The 17,530-nt window shown below is 40.8% G+C and overlaps 1 protein-coding gene across 3 annotated transcripts in view; it reads left to right on the top strand.

Annotated features, from left to right (window-relative positions):
• Positions 1 to 3,464: 3,464 nt before the first annotated feature.
• LOC123974933 (cadherin-4-like) overlaps positions 3,465 to 17,530 on the top strand; it is a 259,907-nt gene continuing 245,841 nt past the window's right edge. The window contains exons 1-4 of one of the 3 annotated variants that reach the window (XM_046055965.1): positions 5,120 to 5,307; positions 8,035 to 8,151; positions 10,065 to 10,148; positions 11,533 to 11,644. In XM_046055965.1, the coding sequence (XP_045911921.1) occupies positions 10,092 to 10,148; positions 11,533 to 11,644 (169 nt within the window). In that variant the 5' untranslated portion in view covers positions 5,120 to 5,307; positions 8,035 to 8,151; positions 10,065 to 10,091. Of the gene's footprint in view, positions 3,484 to 5,119; positions 5,308 to 8,034; positions 8,152 to 10,064; positions 10,149 to 11,532; positions 11,645 to 17,530 lie in introns of those variants that run through there. The other 2 variants (XM_046055968.1, XM_046055967.1) reach the window with 2 other exon arrangements.

Consider the following 17,530-nt stretch of genomic DNA (forward strand, 5'->3'; position numbering starts at 1 on the left):
ACGTGTGTGCTCCTTCATTTGTCCAAATGTCACTTCTCTTCTTACCTAATAAATCAGAAGACTACTCGGAGACTCTATATTACTATTAATATTCAATGTAGTGACGGGCGACTACTGGAATTACACAAGCAGAAGAAGATCACCGAGATGATGAAACGTGCTCTTTAACGCTGTTTGTTCGCTGACGGCTACGGTAGAAACATGACGACAAAAGTCAGACCTCCACAGCAGGGGGTGCCTGCGATTATGTAGATAAAAATGTCTCATTCTAAGGTAATAAAAACATAATGGTTCATTATGTAAGGTCTTTACACACCACTGAAAACATAGTTATACTGCATTTCTGTCAATAGATCCTCAGAAATATTACACACTGGACCTTTAAGACATCTTTTGAATTCTGTCTTTGAGTGTTTCCTTCAAGGCACTAAATTCTCTCCCTTCGCTCCAGTATGAAGGTTCATATTAATTTAGCTGTCTGAGAAATCTGGTGAAATGGTTAAAAAAAAGTCCCTGGCAAGGACATTTTATTGATGCTTTACAGGTCATAAGATGATTAACACAGAGCTGAAAGCTTTTGGAATGTCAAGTGTACTGTATGTGTGTTGCTGTGTGAACTGTCAAGGAGTTCAAGCCCCTGATGCACTGAGCTAAGGAGGTTTAGAGGGTAGTAGTGTCTGCACATCGCAGTGCAGCCATATGCTCACATTTTGATTTGGGCCTCTGGAGGGAGTGTGCCAAATAAAAGAGAAATGCTTTGCTGAAATGCGTCTGTTGTCTGAAAGTGCTGTATCCATGTATGAGAGAGAAAGAGAGTGATTGAGGTCAAGTTAAACTAACGTGGTAGAGAACTTTCCCCGCCAAATACGTTATGGTCTAGAATGGTCTTGTATCTTATGCCATCGTATACTGACTTAGAGTTAGCCTAAGCATCCATGTGCTAGGACAGGCCTGTGAAGCTGATGATACAGCTGATGAGCAATGTTGCTGGGCAATCTTATAGTGGCGGTGCGGGGCGGGTGGCGGAGTGGTGGGGCAAGGGGATTACGGTAGTAATCTTTACTCATTACAACTGACAGCAACGTTGCCCTGCACAATTGCTCTAAAAGTTGCTCTGTGTATCATCAGCTTTAGTCTGTGAAATGTTGGAAACTGTTTTGGAAGTGGACAGAAATGAGGGTCAAGTGGTAGTGGACCCTGTTTTCATGTTCCTGTTGGGAATCCTTTTGCAGTGTTCCAGGCAGACATGATTTAAGTGCATCAGACGACCAGAGGGTTGGTATGAACCCCATAAGTCTGCCTCATTTAAAGGGGAATGGGGACTCGTTCACTGGGAATAGTTTAATAATTTATATGGCCTTAAACTAATCTATTTCAAGCACCCAGATGGTATTTATATTGAGCAAATGCTCAGATAATTGAATGGAATAATTTACTCACTACTGTTGCTCAGTGTCAGAGAATCCCCACACTGCACCAACCCTGGAAAAGACATGCAGCCAACCCCTAACCAAATCACTGGGAAAGTGTTTTCACAAAAGCAATTCTTCTTCTCCCTTCAGTTGCTCCCTGTAGGGGTCTCCACAGCAGATCATCTGTTTCCATCTTGCTGGCAAACCGGGCCTCGCCCAACCAGTTATAGAGATCTGATGATTTGCATATTTGAGTTTGCAAAGGCTTTTAATGCCGGATGCCCTTCCTGACACAACCCTCCCTATTTATCTGGGCTCGGGACTGGCAATTAGGAATGCACTGGCTTGTGCATCACCAGCGTATGGGGAGCAACCAGTGTCTTGCCCAAGGACATGTGGACAGGAGGATGTAGGGATCGAACTGCCAACCCTGTAATCAGTAGACAACCCAGCTGCGCCACAGCCGCCCCCTTCCGTTTTCAGAAAAGCAAGTGAAATATCGAACAGCACGGACATCTGGATGTAATCAGTTTATAGCTGCAGCTGTGTATTTGCGTTTGCCTTTGTGTATTTATTGTACCTGGATTTGATTTGTATGATTTATTAAGTCATATGCGCATGCCTATATGTGTGCTGTTTGCTTATTGTATTAGTGCTGCCTGTCTCATGGGTATAATGGGTGTTAGGGAGCGCTATAGGCCACATGGGGAGCTGGAATGAGCCGGAGCATGGTGGAAACAAGACGGCTTCGCTGACCCTTCAATATGTATATGTTTCTATGAGAGAGAGAGAAAGACAGAGAGTTGGAAAGAGAAATGGAGGTGAAGAGAAAGAAGAGGTAAAGGAGAAGGTAAGACAAATAAGGGAGGAAGGAATATAAAGAGAGGAGATAGAAAGACAGAGGCAGTGGAAATGGAGAAAGAGGGAAAGAGAAAGAGAGGAATACAAAGAGGTAGAGGGGGAACGGGCGGCTGCTGATTTTTAACAGGCGTGTCCCTCCATCTCTGATCAAAGCGTCCTATCAGCCTTAGGGGCATCTCCACTGAGTGCCTCCCATAGCTGCTAAAAATTCTCCCTGCCTAGGAATCATTTTAGCACCTCTCCTTGCATAGCCCTCTCAAATTTGTCCATCCATAGGCCGTAGCGCATACATCTTGTCTGCTGCACATGAAAGCACTTGTACATGCTTCAGTGTGCCCACACTTGCATCAATCCAGTATATGATGGAGCTTTTGTTAATGAAAGAGAATGGAAAATGATTTGCAGTTGGTGGATTGATCTGTTCTCACAGTCCAGCTCTACTAGAGATAGAAATGTGATTGACAGTTGCACATGAAAGCCAATGCTAAACTATAGTAGTTAATAAAATACCATTCATATCAGATTTCCTGTCTCATCCATTTATTCTGATGCATGTGGGATAGTGGGGTTTCAAACGATATAGATATAAATATAATGTAGCTTACAGTTTTTTTTTTAATAATGTGTGTAATTGTAAATTACACACATTATTTAAAAAAAAAACCTGTTAGGACTCTCAAACACAGAACACAGGATTTGCATGGCTCATTTAAGAGATGAATACATTTGAATGGCACAATGCCATATTCCGCTTCCATTTTAACTCAGTTGCCATGTGAATTTCACAGGCTGTGGGACCCGCTGCTCCACATTGTTCAGCTGACCACTTTGCAGCTGGCTTTGTGATGTCTAAATATCATAAGGCTTCATGCCACTGCGATGCCACTGGGGATATCCAGCTGCATTTTCTTTCCACAGTGTCTCCATCAAAGATGGGAAATCAAACAATAGTATTCTGTATTGCTCCAAGCCTAGAATTTCCCTGATCCCTGAGTCATTGTTCGGGAGCTGTCAACCAGTCTTTGAATCCATCATCAACCTTTGAGGGCCTTGCCTCCTGAATCAACCATGGGCAATACCACAGGATGCAGGAGCCAGGACGAGGAAACCCCAGCAGCCACATAATCCAGATGGAATGGATGGGATCATATCCTTTCCCCCCATAAGAATCCAATTTTCCGAAAATGTACCAGTCGTATTTTCTTACAAGGTAGTCCAGCGGGTCACAAGAGAATCTCTATGTCTTGCGTGACTATTCAGACACAGAGGAAAGTCCCTGGTGGCACATAAAGAGAGAATAATTTAATCGTTTTTATGAAGATTGGTACCACACTCAGTGGGTTTACTTTTTACCCTTTGCACTTTTACTCGCTTTCTTTTCTCAGAATAATTTGCATTAATGGGCTTGGAGTGAAGTGGAGAGAGGAATACAAACGTGAAATCTAAACTGCGACTAAATCAGTTCACTGAGAGAGAGATAGAGAGAAAGATGGACAGAGACACAGGGAGAGATCCCTAATGATTTTACTGTATGGGACATGCCTGGCATCCCAGTGGCTAATGAAAGCATCATTATCAGAAAAGCAAGATGACTGGGGCCCTTAGAATATGCTCACAGACTTTGAGCGATGCAGCCTGTCTCCCCTACTTTCTTTTACTGCCATTAGACCCAGGCTGTCTGGCTGTTTACTACTCCCTGGGCTTGAGTTTATTTGAGTATTTTGAATACAGTAATATAAGATGACATAATGAAGCACCCTGTTCACAGTGCAGTGGCAAGCCTCAATGGGAGTTTGGCAGAGAGATGCTGTTTTCTGAGGAAATAAGGGCTCCCATTGCTCCCAGCCCCTATAACTTCTGCTGACAGATTTTGATAACTGCAGTCCATGTGTTTGTGTTGAGCACTTCCTGCTTTAAAAATGGCTTTTCAAGATATGTTTTCTAAAATGTGTGTCTGTGAATGAATTAAGTTAGATTTCTATCTTAAATAGAATACAAATGAGCTTTGGTATCTATATATATTGTAAAAATGGGATTCATTCAATGACTGCGCAGCAATTTCACTACCTTAAAACAGACAATAAACCTCTGAGCTAACAAATATATTGTGAAATATAAATTCAAATTTGTCATCGCTGTCAAACTTTTGGAGCAGGACTGCCGCTGGGCACCATGAATGATTCAAAGGTGACCAGAGCTCGAAAGGATTCCTAGAACATATCAGGTTTTTTTCACTTGTTGAACAGTTACAAAATATCCTATTTTTAAAAAACACTAACAATTCTCACTGTATAATAGCTATATGGCTAATGCTCCATTATCAGCATTAGCAATGAGCAGTGTTCTGTGCGTCTCTGAAATTCTGCCAAAGCCATGCTGAAAAATGTCCACTACATAACATCTCTGGCAGATATTCTGTGAATTTTGAAAACTGCAGTAAAAACTCTTTTTTGTTTTTGTTCTGGGTGTGTTTACAAAAAACTATCCAGAGCAAATAATGCTGTGTCCCAGTTCCATAACATATTGTGATTGTATATTATATAGGCTACTTATCTTTAAACTATACTGTTATTACAGTTAGCTAACAGGAAATGAAAAAAAACATCCAATGTAAACACAGAATTATTATATAGTGTGATATTGGGACACACTATTAGTGGAACAGAACAGAGGAACATTTTACCATGCCATTACTGAAACATAGCAGCAGTCACACCTTAACATAATGATGGCTGCATTCTATTTAGGTTGACTTTCTAGAACCCTGGTAATGTGCTGCTGGCTCAGACTTAAATGGAACTGAGCCATCATTACTGTTATGAGTTCCACCTGTGCTTAACCTGCTGGTCAAGTCAAAATATCTGTTGTGAAAAAGGTCTAGAGCCAAGAGTGCAATTCAAAACAATTTCAAATATTTTTGGTCTACGTGTTTTTCTACTCTGCTGCAGATAAAAGCTGAGGTAGTCTGGATGGGTCAACACAGTGCCTAAATCTGTTACAAAAGATAAAGGACAATAGGACAGTTTGCTGCTGCGTAAGTGAGCAAAATGTCTTTTATATAGCTAATGTGGTTGCTAATGTTGCTAACTGAGCTTCGATAGCTGTGAACAGCAACTAATTAGCTAGTTTGCCTAGCTAATGTTTTCACTTCTCTATCTGACAGTTAGCTAACCATACTAAAATGTATGTCATGTATTATGCAATATAAGCCCTTGCTTTAACACAACTGTTAGCATGGTACAACCATCTGTTGTAAAAATATAAATACATCTTCCTTGTACCTTGCAGTGGATGATTAGCTAGGTAGACTCATGGTGTAAAGCCAGAATGCAGTGCTAGATCAATTAGCTATGTGAATTGTAGGGAAGAGTATGGAAAAATAATAACTCATAGATAGTAATAAATAGCATTTTCTTAGCCAACAAATTGGTTTCTACTGTACAATTGTGGTTAACATTCTGTCAGCAAGAAAAATCATAGAGTAAGTTTTCTACATCACAGATCAATTCAGTGCTTATTTTTGAATATGAACAATTCTTTATGAATGCCTAGAGCTGCCATTCTCTTAGGGCATATCATTTTGATCTAATGTTATGCAAAGACACTGACTTAATTTACTAGAGCTTTTAATCTAATACACCATGTATAGTTTTTCTTGTTGAATAAAACAATATTTCAGAAACTTTGACCTCTTCTGTTATGAAAGGCATGCCAATTAGTGTGACCACATGAAAATGGCTGAAATTTGGGTCAGGGGATTTGGGGGTGGGCGTGGCCTCCAGTACATTACATTCAGTGTCAATGAACAGTGAAATGCTTGAAAGTCAAAATTGATATTGCTTGTTCATGAAGTTAACTATTTGTCATTAGGAATAACACAATGACTGTGTTGTATGTAATATTGTGTAAATCACGATCCCTTACACAAAGTCTAACGCCTATCACATTTTTCTATCTTTTTATCTATCTTCATCTACACTGGTGGCTATAACAACGCTGTTGACACAATTTCCATGATACCCTGCAGACCAGTGCCCATCTGTGGGCAACACCAAAATAATGTTTCACAACGATTTTTATTAGGCTAAAACTAATCAAAAACTCAGGTTTAGTTTCATTTTTGGGACAAACAGGACAAGACGGGTCTCGAGACAACTCCTCGCAATCTGGGACTGTCACGAATTTTTCATCTTGTCTTATCAATGTCCAACGTTATAATAGAGGATATTATTGAGTTGTTGTTTTTGTTTCACTATATGTGTTTTGTGGGCCATGTAGTGAATGCTTAATAGTAGTGAGAGTGAACTGTCCAAAAGCATTGGAAAACTATGTTTAAACAGTGAAATTCTGAACTTTTCTCCTTTAGCCTTCATTCTCTGTTGTTCTTTCTTAAAGAATGCCACAAAGGGATACAGAAGTGCTTCAAACATTTCAAAGCAAGTATCACAAGTCCATGTTTGTATTGGGAGGAACAATGGTGTAAAGATCATGCTGTTGGTCTTTTAAAAAAATACCAATATACTGCAGGACTAGACTTTGGACAAAATTTGTGTCCAGTAAAAATTGTGTTTCTCTGTTATTAACATCTGCACTTCCCTGAAGCAAAACACATATCAGCAGTACTATATAAAATCTTCAGTCATTAATGATGGTAGTGAAGGCGACAGTAATAACTGAAGAACTTGTGGCTTGTATAGATGGAATGCAATGTGGAATTTTATGGTGAGGGAGTCATTTAGTCTGGGCTGAGTATCTGCATTTCCAAAGCCTTGTATTTAACTACATTAAGCAAAGAAGAAGATAATGCAAAGACAAAGTGGCATTCCAATGTCTTATGTTTACAAGACAAATTGATCCTAATTGGTTTAAAGAGATATTTAGCCACGATAATCAACTCAGCTGCTTTCCTGGAAGTCCTGGGTATATACTGTGTATTAAAACAAACAATAAAAAAATAGCGATACTAAAACCTGTAAACCAACAAAATAACAAAATAATTTCTAATGTTCCAAAATTTTAAAATGTAATATAAGGGATAGGGTTTGTTATAATCTGTAAATGTTAATCTACACCCTTAGGTTAGTTTTATTTCTGAGTTTGTCGTTCAGATCAGTTTATTGATGTTCTTTCATGTATTTGGTTTAGTCTTGTTTTGCTGAGTATAGGGTTATAGGGTTAATACAGGGCTATAATACATGTTATAAAGACTGACAAGTTCAAAAGTACTGTTTCACGGAAGACTTCTGGCTGAAAATCTAAATGCTGTCCCAGTTTAACAGCCCAGTGTCCTTAGGAATTAGGTTTATATCTAGCAGTTCTGCATTCCTCAATTTACATCCCATGCCTGCATGCATGGAGGTGTTCAGTTTGTATGAACACATCTTATACACAAGATTTTCAGACAGAACTGACTACACTGTCTCAACGTTGCCACTGAATGAATCAGTAGCTTTTAGCTGTGAAGCTCCCTGGTTGTCAGCATGTCTGTGATAAACAGTATTTACTGCCTGGTTAAAAGCTTACAAAAAAGAACACAAAAGCACCAGAAATTATTGTGAAGTGATAAATCTGTTGCAAATAGGTGGCTGCTGAGCTATTAACCCTGTATTAAGTGCTCGTACATGCCTGAACTGAACCTGTTTGAGCCAGCAACTGACTGAGTGCAATACTGAATTTTTCTGTAATTTGTGACTTGGTTAGCGGAACTTAGTTAGCAGAGACATTATTCAATATAAATTGTTCTATGTTCTTAATATTGCAGGAGGAAAAGTACAAGCAGAAACAGCCACAGTGAGCTGGTAGATGAAGCGATGCAGATGTACTGGCTGGACTGTGGCTTGTGTGAACAAGCACATCTTCACGCCAACGTGCCATAAAGGTAAACAACACCTTTTACCTGCTATCTTGTGTAAACCACTGGCACTGCACAGTCTCAGTGGGTTACACAGGATCACAGCACGGCTTGAATGGTTGCAGATGCTCATGGCTCAGCTCAGTGCAAATATCCCCATACGTTATCTCTACATTAACCATAGTTAATTTTACATTACCACAAGCCTTAACAAAGTTTTAGTTACTCAACCTTAGCTAACCACAGTGTAGTTGCCACGTATGAATACTGTAGGAATAAATAATAACCATCATAACCATGTCACAGAGCCCTCATGAATAAAAAAGGATTCTGGATGTGAGTGTTGCAGCTCATCCTTGGGACTGAGGGATTGGGATGAGAGAAGTGGTAAAATCCATGGTTGAGGAAATTGGCTGAGTGGCCGCCCACTAATGTAGAGTCATACTCTTTTTGATAGGATTAGAGCCCATTGCCTCACTAAGCAGACACGGCCAATCAGAGATGGCAGAATATAAAGGTCATTAGTAGCTCAAAAGGCCAGACAAATGGTACAATCTCTATATTATTATGGGGTTTTCTTCAGGGAAAGCTTTTCTGTATTGAGGTAGTATTGAACTAATACTCGGACATGGCCATGTCAACCCTTTTTATTCAGAAAACTGTTTTTTGGAAAAGGAACCTCGGTTCAAAGAGAGCAAAGTTTAGTGTTTTGTGAGACATTCGGATTCACATTGAAAACCTTTTTGAACTGATGTTTGTTCAGCGTTTCTTTTGATGAAATTCTTCTTTTAACAACTCAGAGACAGTGTTAGATTTGTTGTAAAAGGTAGGATGAGTATTTGGTGAGTTCATCAAATGAGAGCAGATAACCAAGGCTGTGTGAACACTATTAACTACATATCTGAAAACTGCTATTGAACAACAACAAATGTCATAAAAAATAATCAAATACCACAAACAAGGCTTATCAAATATAAAAAGCTCCCACCAAAACAGACTGCGGGCCAACTTCCAGTTCTTTATTCATATAGCATTTCAATTTCACCCACCCACACCCCCTTTGTCAAAAGGATTCCCATTTTTCCTAATTACTGTGACAGTCAGAATACTCACAGTTTACAGCAGTTTAGTTGTATATCATATGGGGAAAAACTTAAGAACCTATAAAAGTAATGAGCTGCTTTGATGGTCTTTTTGTGTGTACAGAATGAAGGCTAACTCATAGTGATGCATTCTTAAAAACATCTGTGCTGATCTTCTGCAGGTCATATGGTATACCTACTGCACACGTGACCTGTGTAGCTACTGTCTGCTATAGTAAGTTTGTACCTTTGTACCGAATTGTACATTGCAGAATTTTAAAATCATAATAAAGTAAAGCAGATATTAAAGTTTTAAATGCTACGCACACCTGCTCGACGAGTTAGCTGTCGAAATCTAATAATGGATGTATCAGGTGTTGAAGCTACATGGTTGTAAAGCAGTGTTGGAAGTTTCATGGCGAATGGTTGAAGAGTTTGCCATACATTTGGGCACAGCGACTCGGATCATGGTTTACAGACCCTTTCATCTGAAACCATAAAACCGAGAAGCACTTCAGGTCGCCATAAACGAGGGATTAAAATATCGAGGTCCTCGGAAAGACGTCAGATGTGTGGTTGTTTGATCCAAAGCTCCTACGAGTGTTTCTTTAAGTGCGTGTGTGGAGTTTTCCTGCACAGGGTGATAGGAGGGGTTGGAGAGTGACGCTGGCTGCGCTTTGGTGCTGAGCGGAGCGCTCACCTGCAGATGAGAGAGCTGGGGAAACTCGGGGCAGAGCTGCAGCACACTCACAGAGCACACGGAGGGACGTAACGAACAATCTGACCAAGAAAGGGGGGGAATTACACAATTTTTGGAGAAGAATTACGAATCGACCCTCTTTCTGGTTCCTCGTCCAGGCAGCCCTGGCTCGCTTGCTCGCCACGATGAGAACAGACTTCGCTCTGGTCCTGACAGCAGCCCTTCTTCTTGACACATTCTGGGTGAGATGTCTCTTTTTTTAGTACAGCTTGTGCTATGTAGAGGAGTTGTGAGAGTACAACACGCAGCGTACCCAGTGTGAAGGGTTCCAAAGCTTTAGCACACAGGCTTAAATAAAGTCATGTAGTCGGATGGAGTCCAGTGTCAGTCCAGTGTGCTGCTGCAGCAGCGCAGCGCCGGTCGTTATTTCCATGCAAGTAAGCTAATTGGTTCCCAAATGAATTTCACTATAAGGGAGAAAAATAAAGAAGAAAGTAAGAGCTATCCGCTCAGTATTGTCCGCTGTGATCCTCGTCAGGTTTTTCTCTGGATCGCTGCGGATTCTGCAATATTACACAAGTTAAAATGACTGCACAATTTAATCACCCAGGGTGATCAGTTCAGTTCAGTTCAACGGGGCTTTATTGGCATGGGAAACAGACGTTTACGTTTCAAGAACAATTGCGTCCCTTTATTCTCTATCAAACTCCTATAGTCATATCGTTTATTTTAGCCTTCCTCTATACGGCTTGCGTGGCCAAAAAGCAACAGCCAACAATAAGTTAAACTTTTGTAATAAGGTTTTTTAAAACCCTTTCTCGCCATTTAATCAATAAAAGCTGAATTAAGTCGGCGCCGGTGGGCTACTCTTGACGGCGCACCAGAAGCTTTGGGAAATCTTTCTCGCTGCCGCTTTTGTGACTAAAGACATTGCTCTCATATTACGTAGGCTACATTTAGAGAAATTATACAAAAATATTTGACTTCTGCCTTATTCCCTTCCAAGAGGTGAGGACCCTGGTGCTTTATGCCTACTCTTCAGTCAGACTCCAGCCAGCCTTGGCACCGGTGTGTGTGAATGTGTGTGTGTGTGTGTGTGTGTCCACGCACATTTACTTGTGCGCCTGTAGTGGCTGTAGTGGGTCAGATCATTCAATTTAACCAACAGTGAGCACTAAATGTTGGGTGCAAAGTTTTCTGCAAACCATTTGAGGAGCATACAGACACATCTCACACACAAGAACTGCTCAGTTCCTTCTTATTTCTCTGGACCCCTCTGCTAGACCCACAGTCAGGAGGCAGAAAAATTTGCTGCATTCATGCAGTTCTCTTTTTGTGTGTGTATGCAGCATGTCTCACTTAACCCTGAGCACAATACTCGAAAATTGTCCTCATTTCATCATGGGCTGGTTTCTTTATGGAGTTACACAGCACATTTTATCACATTGTCTGTATTTGTATTTAATCAGCAATGTGCCTACCAGGAATACCAGAACTTGTTGAATAAATTTATGCTAACTGCTGAGCTATATGCTGCTATTCTCCACTGCTCTGGGCCAAAGAGAAGCAAGAAATCAATGAAATCCATGTCTATCGATGTTTTACATTGTATTCTCTTCCTTCCAGAGGAATAATGGGGAGCATGCTTCCAGTGGTCCCTGCCAAGCTGGCTTCTCACAAAGCTTCTACTCTGTGCTGATTTCGAGGGATGTACTGCAAGGCCAGGGCATACTTAAAGGTAAGACCTTTAATTGGCGAGTCAGTTCTTTTATGTTTTGTCAAGAAGATTTAGAGTGTGAGTAAAAGAGCTCCCTTTCTGCATTAAGGCCGGTGAAAGGAAAAGTGTGTGCTGATAAGTTTGCTTTCAATGCCAAGCCACATAGTTTTTAAATTACTGAAGTAGCACTTATGCATTGATTTATGCAAAATGATGAAAAAGTGTATTGAATAATTTAAAACAAAAATGTAACTCGACACAATACATGGTATTTATTACACTCCAAAAGCTTGTCTGTTACATTTTGGGGTACGTGGGCTAGAATTTATTTTTGTTTTTTGACATTGCTCAACCTCTCAAACATTTATTATTATTATTATTTTAATCATTATAATCTTATATCACCGTCACACTACTATGTCTTACCAAGTTGGATATGTGTTGCTCCAATTACACAGTGAGCCAACCAAGTTTGAGGACCCGATAGTGCAGGAAATGGAATCGACATCCTGTGTCTAATCTGGCACTGCTCCTGCCAATGTGGGCTAATTGCAATTCTCTATTGATCCCAATGGTTTTTTCTCATAGCTCAGCTAAGCTGTATTGTTTTGCTGTGGGCGCACAATAGCTCTTTTGTGGGTCGACTGTGTCTTCGGCAGCTGCACAGTATATATTTCTCACTCTCCTTAGCAGAGAGAGACCTGGCTGGGATACAGCTGTCTAGACTCCCTCTCTTGTGTGTGCGTGTGCACACAGACACACGCACACACAGGCGTTGTAGACTAAGCATATACAGCACAATAGGGTTCAATATATTATTTTTGGGTTGTTTTCTCTCTTGTGTCTATAGTTGTGTTTGTCCTTGACTGGAGTGATAGAAGTCTGGAGGAAGCTACCGGCTTGATTTTAGTGTTTCATTAACTTCAGTATATTGTTGCCTGGCTGGAAGTGGGATTGGATATGGGACATTGTCACCGATAGTGAGTTTGCTCTTGGTGTGGTAGTGATGTCTTCAGCCCAGCAGGGGGTGTCAACACAATCACAAACAATCACAGAATGAGCCATCACGGCTGCACAGGAGCCATTTATTTCAGAGAGCATTATTTATCTCAGGGAGATGAAATTGTCTCTGTGTCTCTTCAGGCATAAACTAATCTTTAGTGGTCTAACAGGGTTTTTTCAGCATTATGAATTCAATTTACTACCAATAGATGCTTTAGTGTGATTCTACTGCACACCTTTTTCTAATGTAAGACCCAAAAACACAGCTTCAAAACATTCCTGTTATCAGACCAAATAAACACACAAACAGACTTGTAATTCATTCACAGTATTCCCTTAAATCACATTCAAAGCATATGCTTTAACATTTCCTCTGTGTTGTTTGAAAGGATCTTGCTAAAGTAACATGTGCTCATCTTTGCCATGACACACTCACAGCTGCAATGTTGTCTCACTGTGTGTCTGAGAGCACAGCTGTACACACACACACACACACACACACACACACACACACACACACACACACACACACACACACACACACACACACACACGCATCATATGTGATTTACAGCGCTCAGGCAGTTGATTTATAGTTGGTAAGGGTGTCACTGGAGGGAGGCAGGAAGCTACTCTGGAAAGGCTTTAATAATAACATTGTTTAACCCAAAACCGTCACATGGGGGCAGGAGTAATGACACCCACTCATGCACAGTTCCACTCACACACATACACGCGCACACACACACACACACACAAGTATATATATTCATGTTAGCCACCGGGGGAATAATGGGAAGGACAGAACTAGGACCTTGGCCATGATGGGGAGGATGCCAGGGTCTAGACAGGAGGTCAGCAGGGAGGAGGAGGGTGTTACATTTCACATTTTTATCATTTTGATAAAAAATACTAGTGAGACCACCACAGCAAATATAGATACAAAGCTAAAGCTAAGAACGCTAAATAACATTGCAATTGTTCATGATACAGTCTAGGATATATTGTCCTAAACGTATGAAATAGAATAGATTAAGTGTTATTATTGCATTGTCTTTGTAATGCGCTGCTCGCTTTTTTATAATGTCCTCTCATGAGTCATTTTGATTTTTGATTAATCTTCCTTTGATGAGCAGGGATGCTCATTTAGATTACTTCCCAAAAATTCTGGGGGTTCTGGCCAATTGAGGGTTTTCATTGATAAACACAGTTTGTGCAGTTAACATTTATAGATTCTACACCATGCGTTGTTTCTGCTAAGTGAATTCATTCACTCTCAATTTATCTGGAAAACCCCTGCCAGTTACCAAAATTAATGGCAGAAACACATAAAAACAGGATGCCACTTAGTTTGTGTTGGTAGATTACAAAGTGGATTGTAAAGTGGACATTTAATGGTTGTTTGAAAATTACAGTGCTGAGTATTGATGATGTTGGGTCAGATGGTGTGTTTATTTACATTTTAGCACCAAACTGATTAATTCAACTCAATTCAGTTTTATTTATATAGCGGCAATTCACAACAATAGTTACAGTTTTAAATTCCCATATAAAAGTCATTATATGAACATAGAGAAACAGCAGGGGTGAAAGGGGTGGGGGGTGTCTTTAGACTTACAACAGCTTCTTTACCACACTGTAGGCACCATTAAAGGTAGTGTTCTGCCAGGCCTGGTTAACGCTATGCTATAGTCTGTTTCAGCGGTGTAGAAAAGTATACTCAGTTGTTAAAATGATTTGAAGGTTTGATATTTGGATCAACAATAGACGCTGTCATGATATTTGGAGTGTTTTGTATCCCACTGACGAGAGAGTATGAGCTGGGCCCTGGCCAGACTCATTCAGATAAACAGAGCCAGCTAACGTAACCTCATCCCATGTGTCTCTGCATCCCTCTGCTGATTCTGTTCCTGGTAATGAAAGCCAGGGATGGTGGTTTCAGCTCAGTGAGCCCACTCTGCTGACCTTGGACTTTGTTTGGGTTACTGGTGGTTTTGGGCAGACCTCACTTTCTGTGTGTGTATGATAGAGAGAGAGAGAGAGAGAGAGAGAGAGAGAGAGAGAGATTCTAATGTCTGTATGTGCTTATGTTGGACATGTCAGTACCTGAGCTATATCGATGCTGACGTCCAGCTTTTCAGAGGGAACTGGAGATATTCTCTGCAGTCATCAATTAGTTTTTAGAAACTCTACTGATGCTGGGCTCCATTTTAAATGTTAAAACTTAGATCCCTTGAGTAACTCATCAGCCAGAATGAATGGCCTGAGTGTCTGTATAAAGGTCCTTAACCCTCCTGGCCAGGCTCAGGATTGCTATTGTACTCATTAATACATATTCTGTTGCACTGTAAGCACTCTTTCTCTCTCCCTCCCTTACATACACACAGTCACACATTCAGTGTCAGTGCAGTGTCCTTATATGATGCCATTCAGTAGAGATTCACCATTCAGTTGATGGCATTTAAATCTATGCCTTGCCTCTCTGACCCAGATCCATTCTCCCACCCTTCAGTGCCACCATATTTCTATCATATTCGTAGCTCCAGAGTTATAAACACATACACAAGACACATTGCCCACTAGGAATGGATGAGAAAGCTTTGCATTCTGAATAAAACAAATTGTTCAGAGCTGTAATTTTCTCCAGGATAATATTTCCAAAAATGTCCTCCAGCGGGCATCCAGAAGGCCCCTGGTGACGAGTCTCACTTGCCTTGGTTGGTGAGCTTTCCTGTGAGGTGATTTTTCAAAATCCATTAGCCAGGCTGTTACTTTGCTGAAGGCTTTGTATTCTGAACATCATTTTGCAACTTCAAGAGCAGAAGTAAGAGTAAGCATCAATTTCACCACCACTTTAACGGACATAACCATTTTCACATAATGGCTCAAATAACCTTACAGGATCCTCTGCCTGAGATATTAATAATACACCAAGAATTAGAGACTATCATCCCCTCTACCCAAAATCAGAGTTGACACACACTCTTTAGTGGTTCAGAGTGCTGCTGATGTGGGAACAGAAGTTCGCTTTGAATGAGTAACTCACAAGAGCCTGAACAAAAGATGTCATTTATTTTCACACACTCTATAGGGATGGACAATTCATCAATTTTTATCTTTCCTTTCACCCTCAAATGGAATTAGATTGTTTTGATTTCCTGTTTACCTTTTGCCCCAAATCTCATGATACACAGCCCGCAGAGTTATCTGGGTCGATAGCAGACAGGCGTCCTCATGGAGATTAGATATTGTTGGAATATAGCCTCCTTTGTTTCATTCTGTGTCTGTCTAAATCACTCTTATGGTTTCCTCTCGTCATTAGTTTTGGATCATGGTATCTTACTTTATTCTAATCTTTTTGCAAAGTCCTCTCTCTCTTTGATTCTCTCTTCGTTGTGCTGAATCATTCATGTTTTGTCTCTGCAGCCCCCTCCCATATAACCATCTAATCTCTGTTATAATGCAAAATAAAAACAAAAATCCTTATTCTCTTTCCGCCATCTGCTTGAAATATTACTTGGTTTATGGCAAATTTTTGTGAGGATATAGAGACAGGCACAGACACATCCGTTTTCTACGGTTATTAATTGCAGAAATGCATGAGGCTGACATTTGTTGGATGTCTTGTGAAGCAGTAAAGACTCTACAGACATACTGAGGTGCTGGTTTATGCTCTTCAGGCCAAAGGCTAATCTGACCTCAGGGAGCTGTTACAAATAGCCAGTTGACACATATTTACTTAATGTGTAACCTCAGGCCTGAAGTATGTGTCCAATAGTTTTAAAGAATTGTGTGTGGATTTTCCTGAGAGGCTCATATAGATGATTTAGCCACATGGTTGAGCATTTCTTTCCTTGTTAAGGTCTAGACATGAGTGGTTTATGAGATGAGCAAAGGGGGGCAGACGTTACACCTGCAGGAGTTCCTTTTGATTAATACTGTTAGCCTTCGGAACCCGTGCTGTGCAACAGTTATGTGCTTTTGTGTGCTCGGTGTGTGCGTTTTGTGGTTGAATGCGCTGCGTGCACTGAGGTAGCCGTCCGGCGCTCTGTGCATAGTGGCTATCCTCCAGGTTTTTCCAAGCTGGTCATTAAAAAGGCAAGCAGGAGAGAATGAGAAAACAAAGAAAGCAGGTGGAGGCCATTATTTTTTAATGAGATTTTTGACATCTTCTCCTTTTGTTTTGAGGGGAGGGACAAAGGAGATGGGAGGGAGGGAAGAGAACAGTAGAAGAACAAATGTGGGAGACTTCCTGCAGATTGAGTTACTCTGTGGTGTGTGTGAACTCTGAATCCCTGTCATCTGCTTGGTACATTAAGAGACCTCCTGCCTTGATATGATGGGCCTTCTGGGGTCCTACAGGACCAAGGTTATTGCCCTCCTGAAGACATTAAACCCGTTTAAATACTTTGCATGGACTCCAACTCTTTAATGCACAGATGGTGTGTATGGGCTGTGAAGGCTGTAAGATGACAAGGGGACAATACCAGCTCACTCTCTCACTCTCTCTTTCTCTCACACACACAGACATGCACATTTTGTCTGAGGTTAGGAGGGTTTTTTTCATTGGTGGTGTCAGATTAAGCGGCTGTTGAGGTGTACCTACTGTCTTTGGTAAAATAGTTTGTCATGAGGAGCAAGAGCAACGCAATGTGCTCCCAGGGCTGTTCTTTTTCTGGGATGTGGTAGACAGGGATTACACCAGCAGGATAACGATAAGCCTACAAGGCTGTTTCTCTTTGCTCGAGAGTCACACTGACCATGTCCTTCAGCAAGGCTACTGTCAGAGGGACGGTGAAATAGAGGGTGCAGTGGAGGGAGAGAGACACTTTCCTCTCAACAGGGTAGAAAAGCGAGTTTAAGATAAGGCTCTGTACCCTAAGGCAGCTAGCACGTCATCATATA

The sequence above is a fragment of the Micropterus dolomieu genome, linkage group LG08 (genome assembly GCF_021292245.1).
Source record: "Micropterus dolomieu isolate WLL.071019.BEF.003 ecotype Adirondacks linkage group LG08, ASM2129224v1, whole genome shotgun sequence".
Lineage (NCBI taxonomy): Eukaryota > Metazoa > Chordata > Actinopteri > Centrarchiformes > Centrarchidae > Micropterus > Micropterus dolomieu.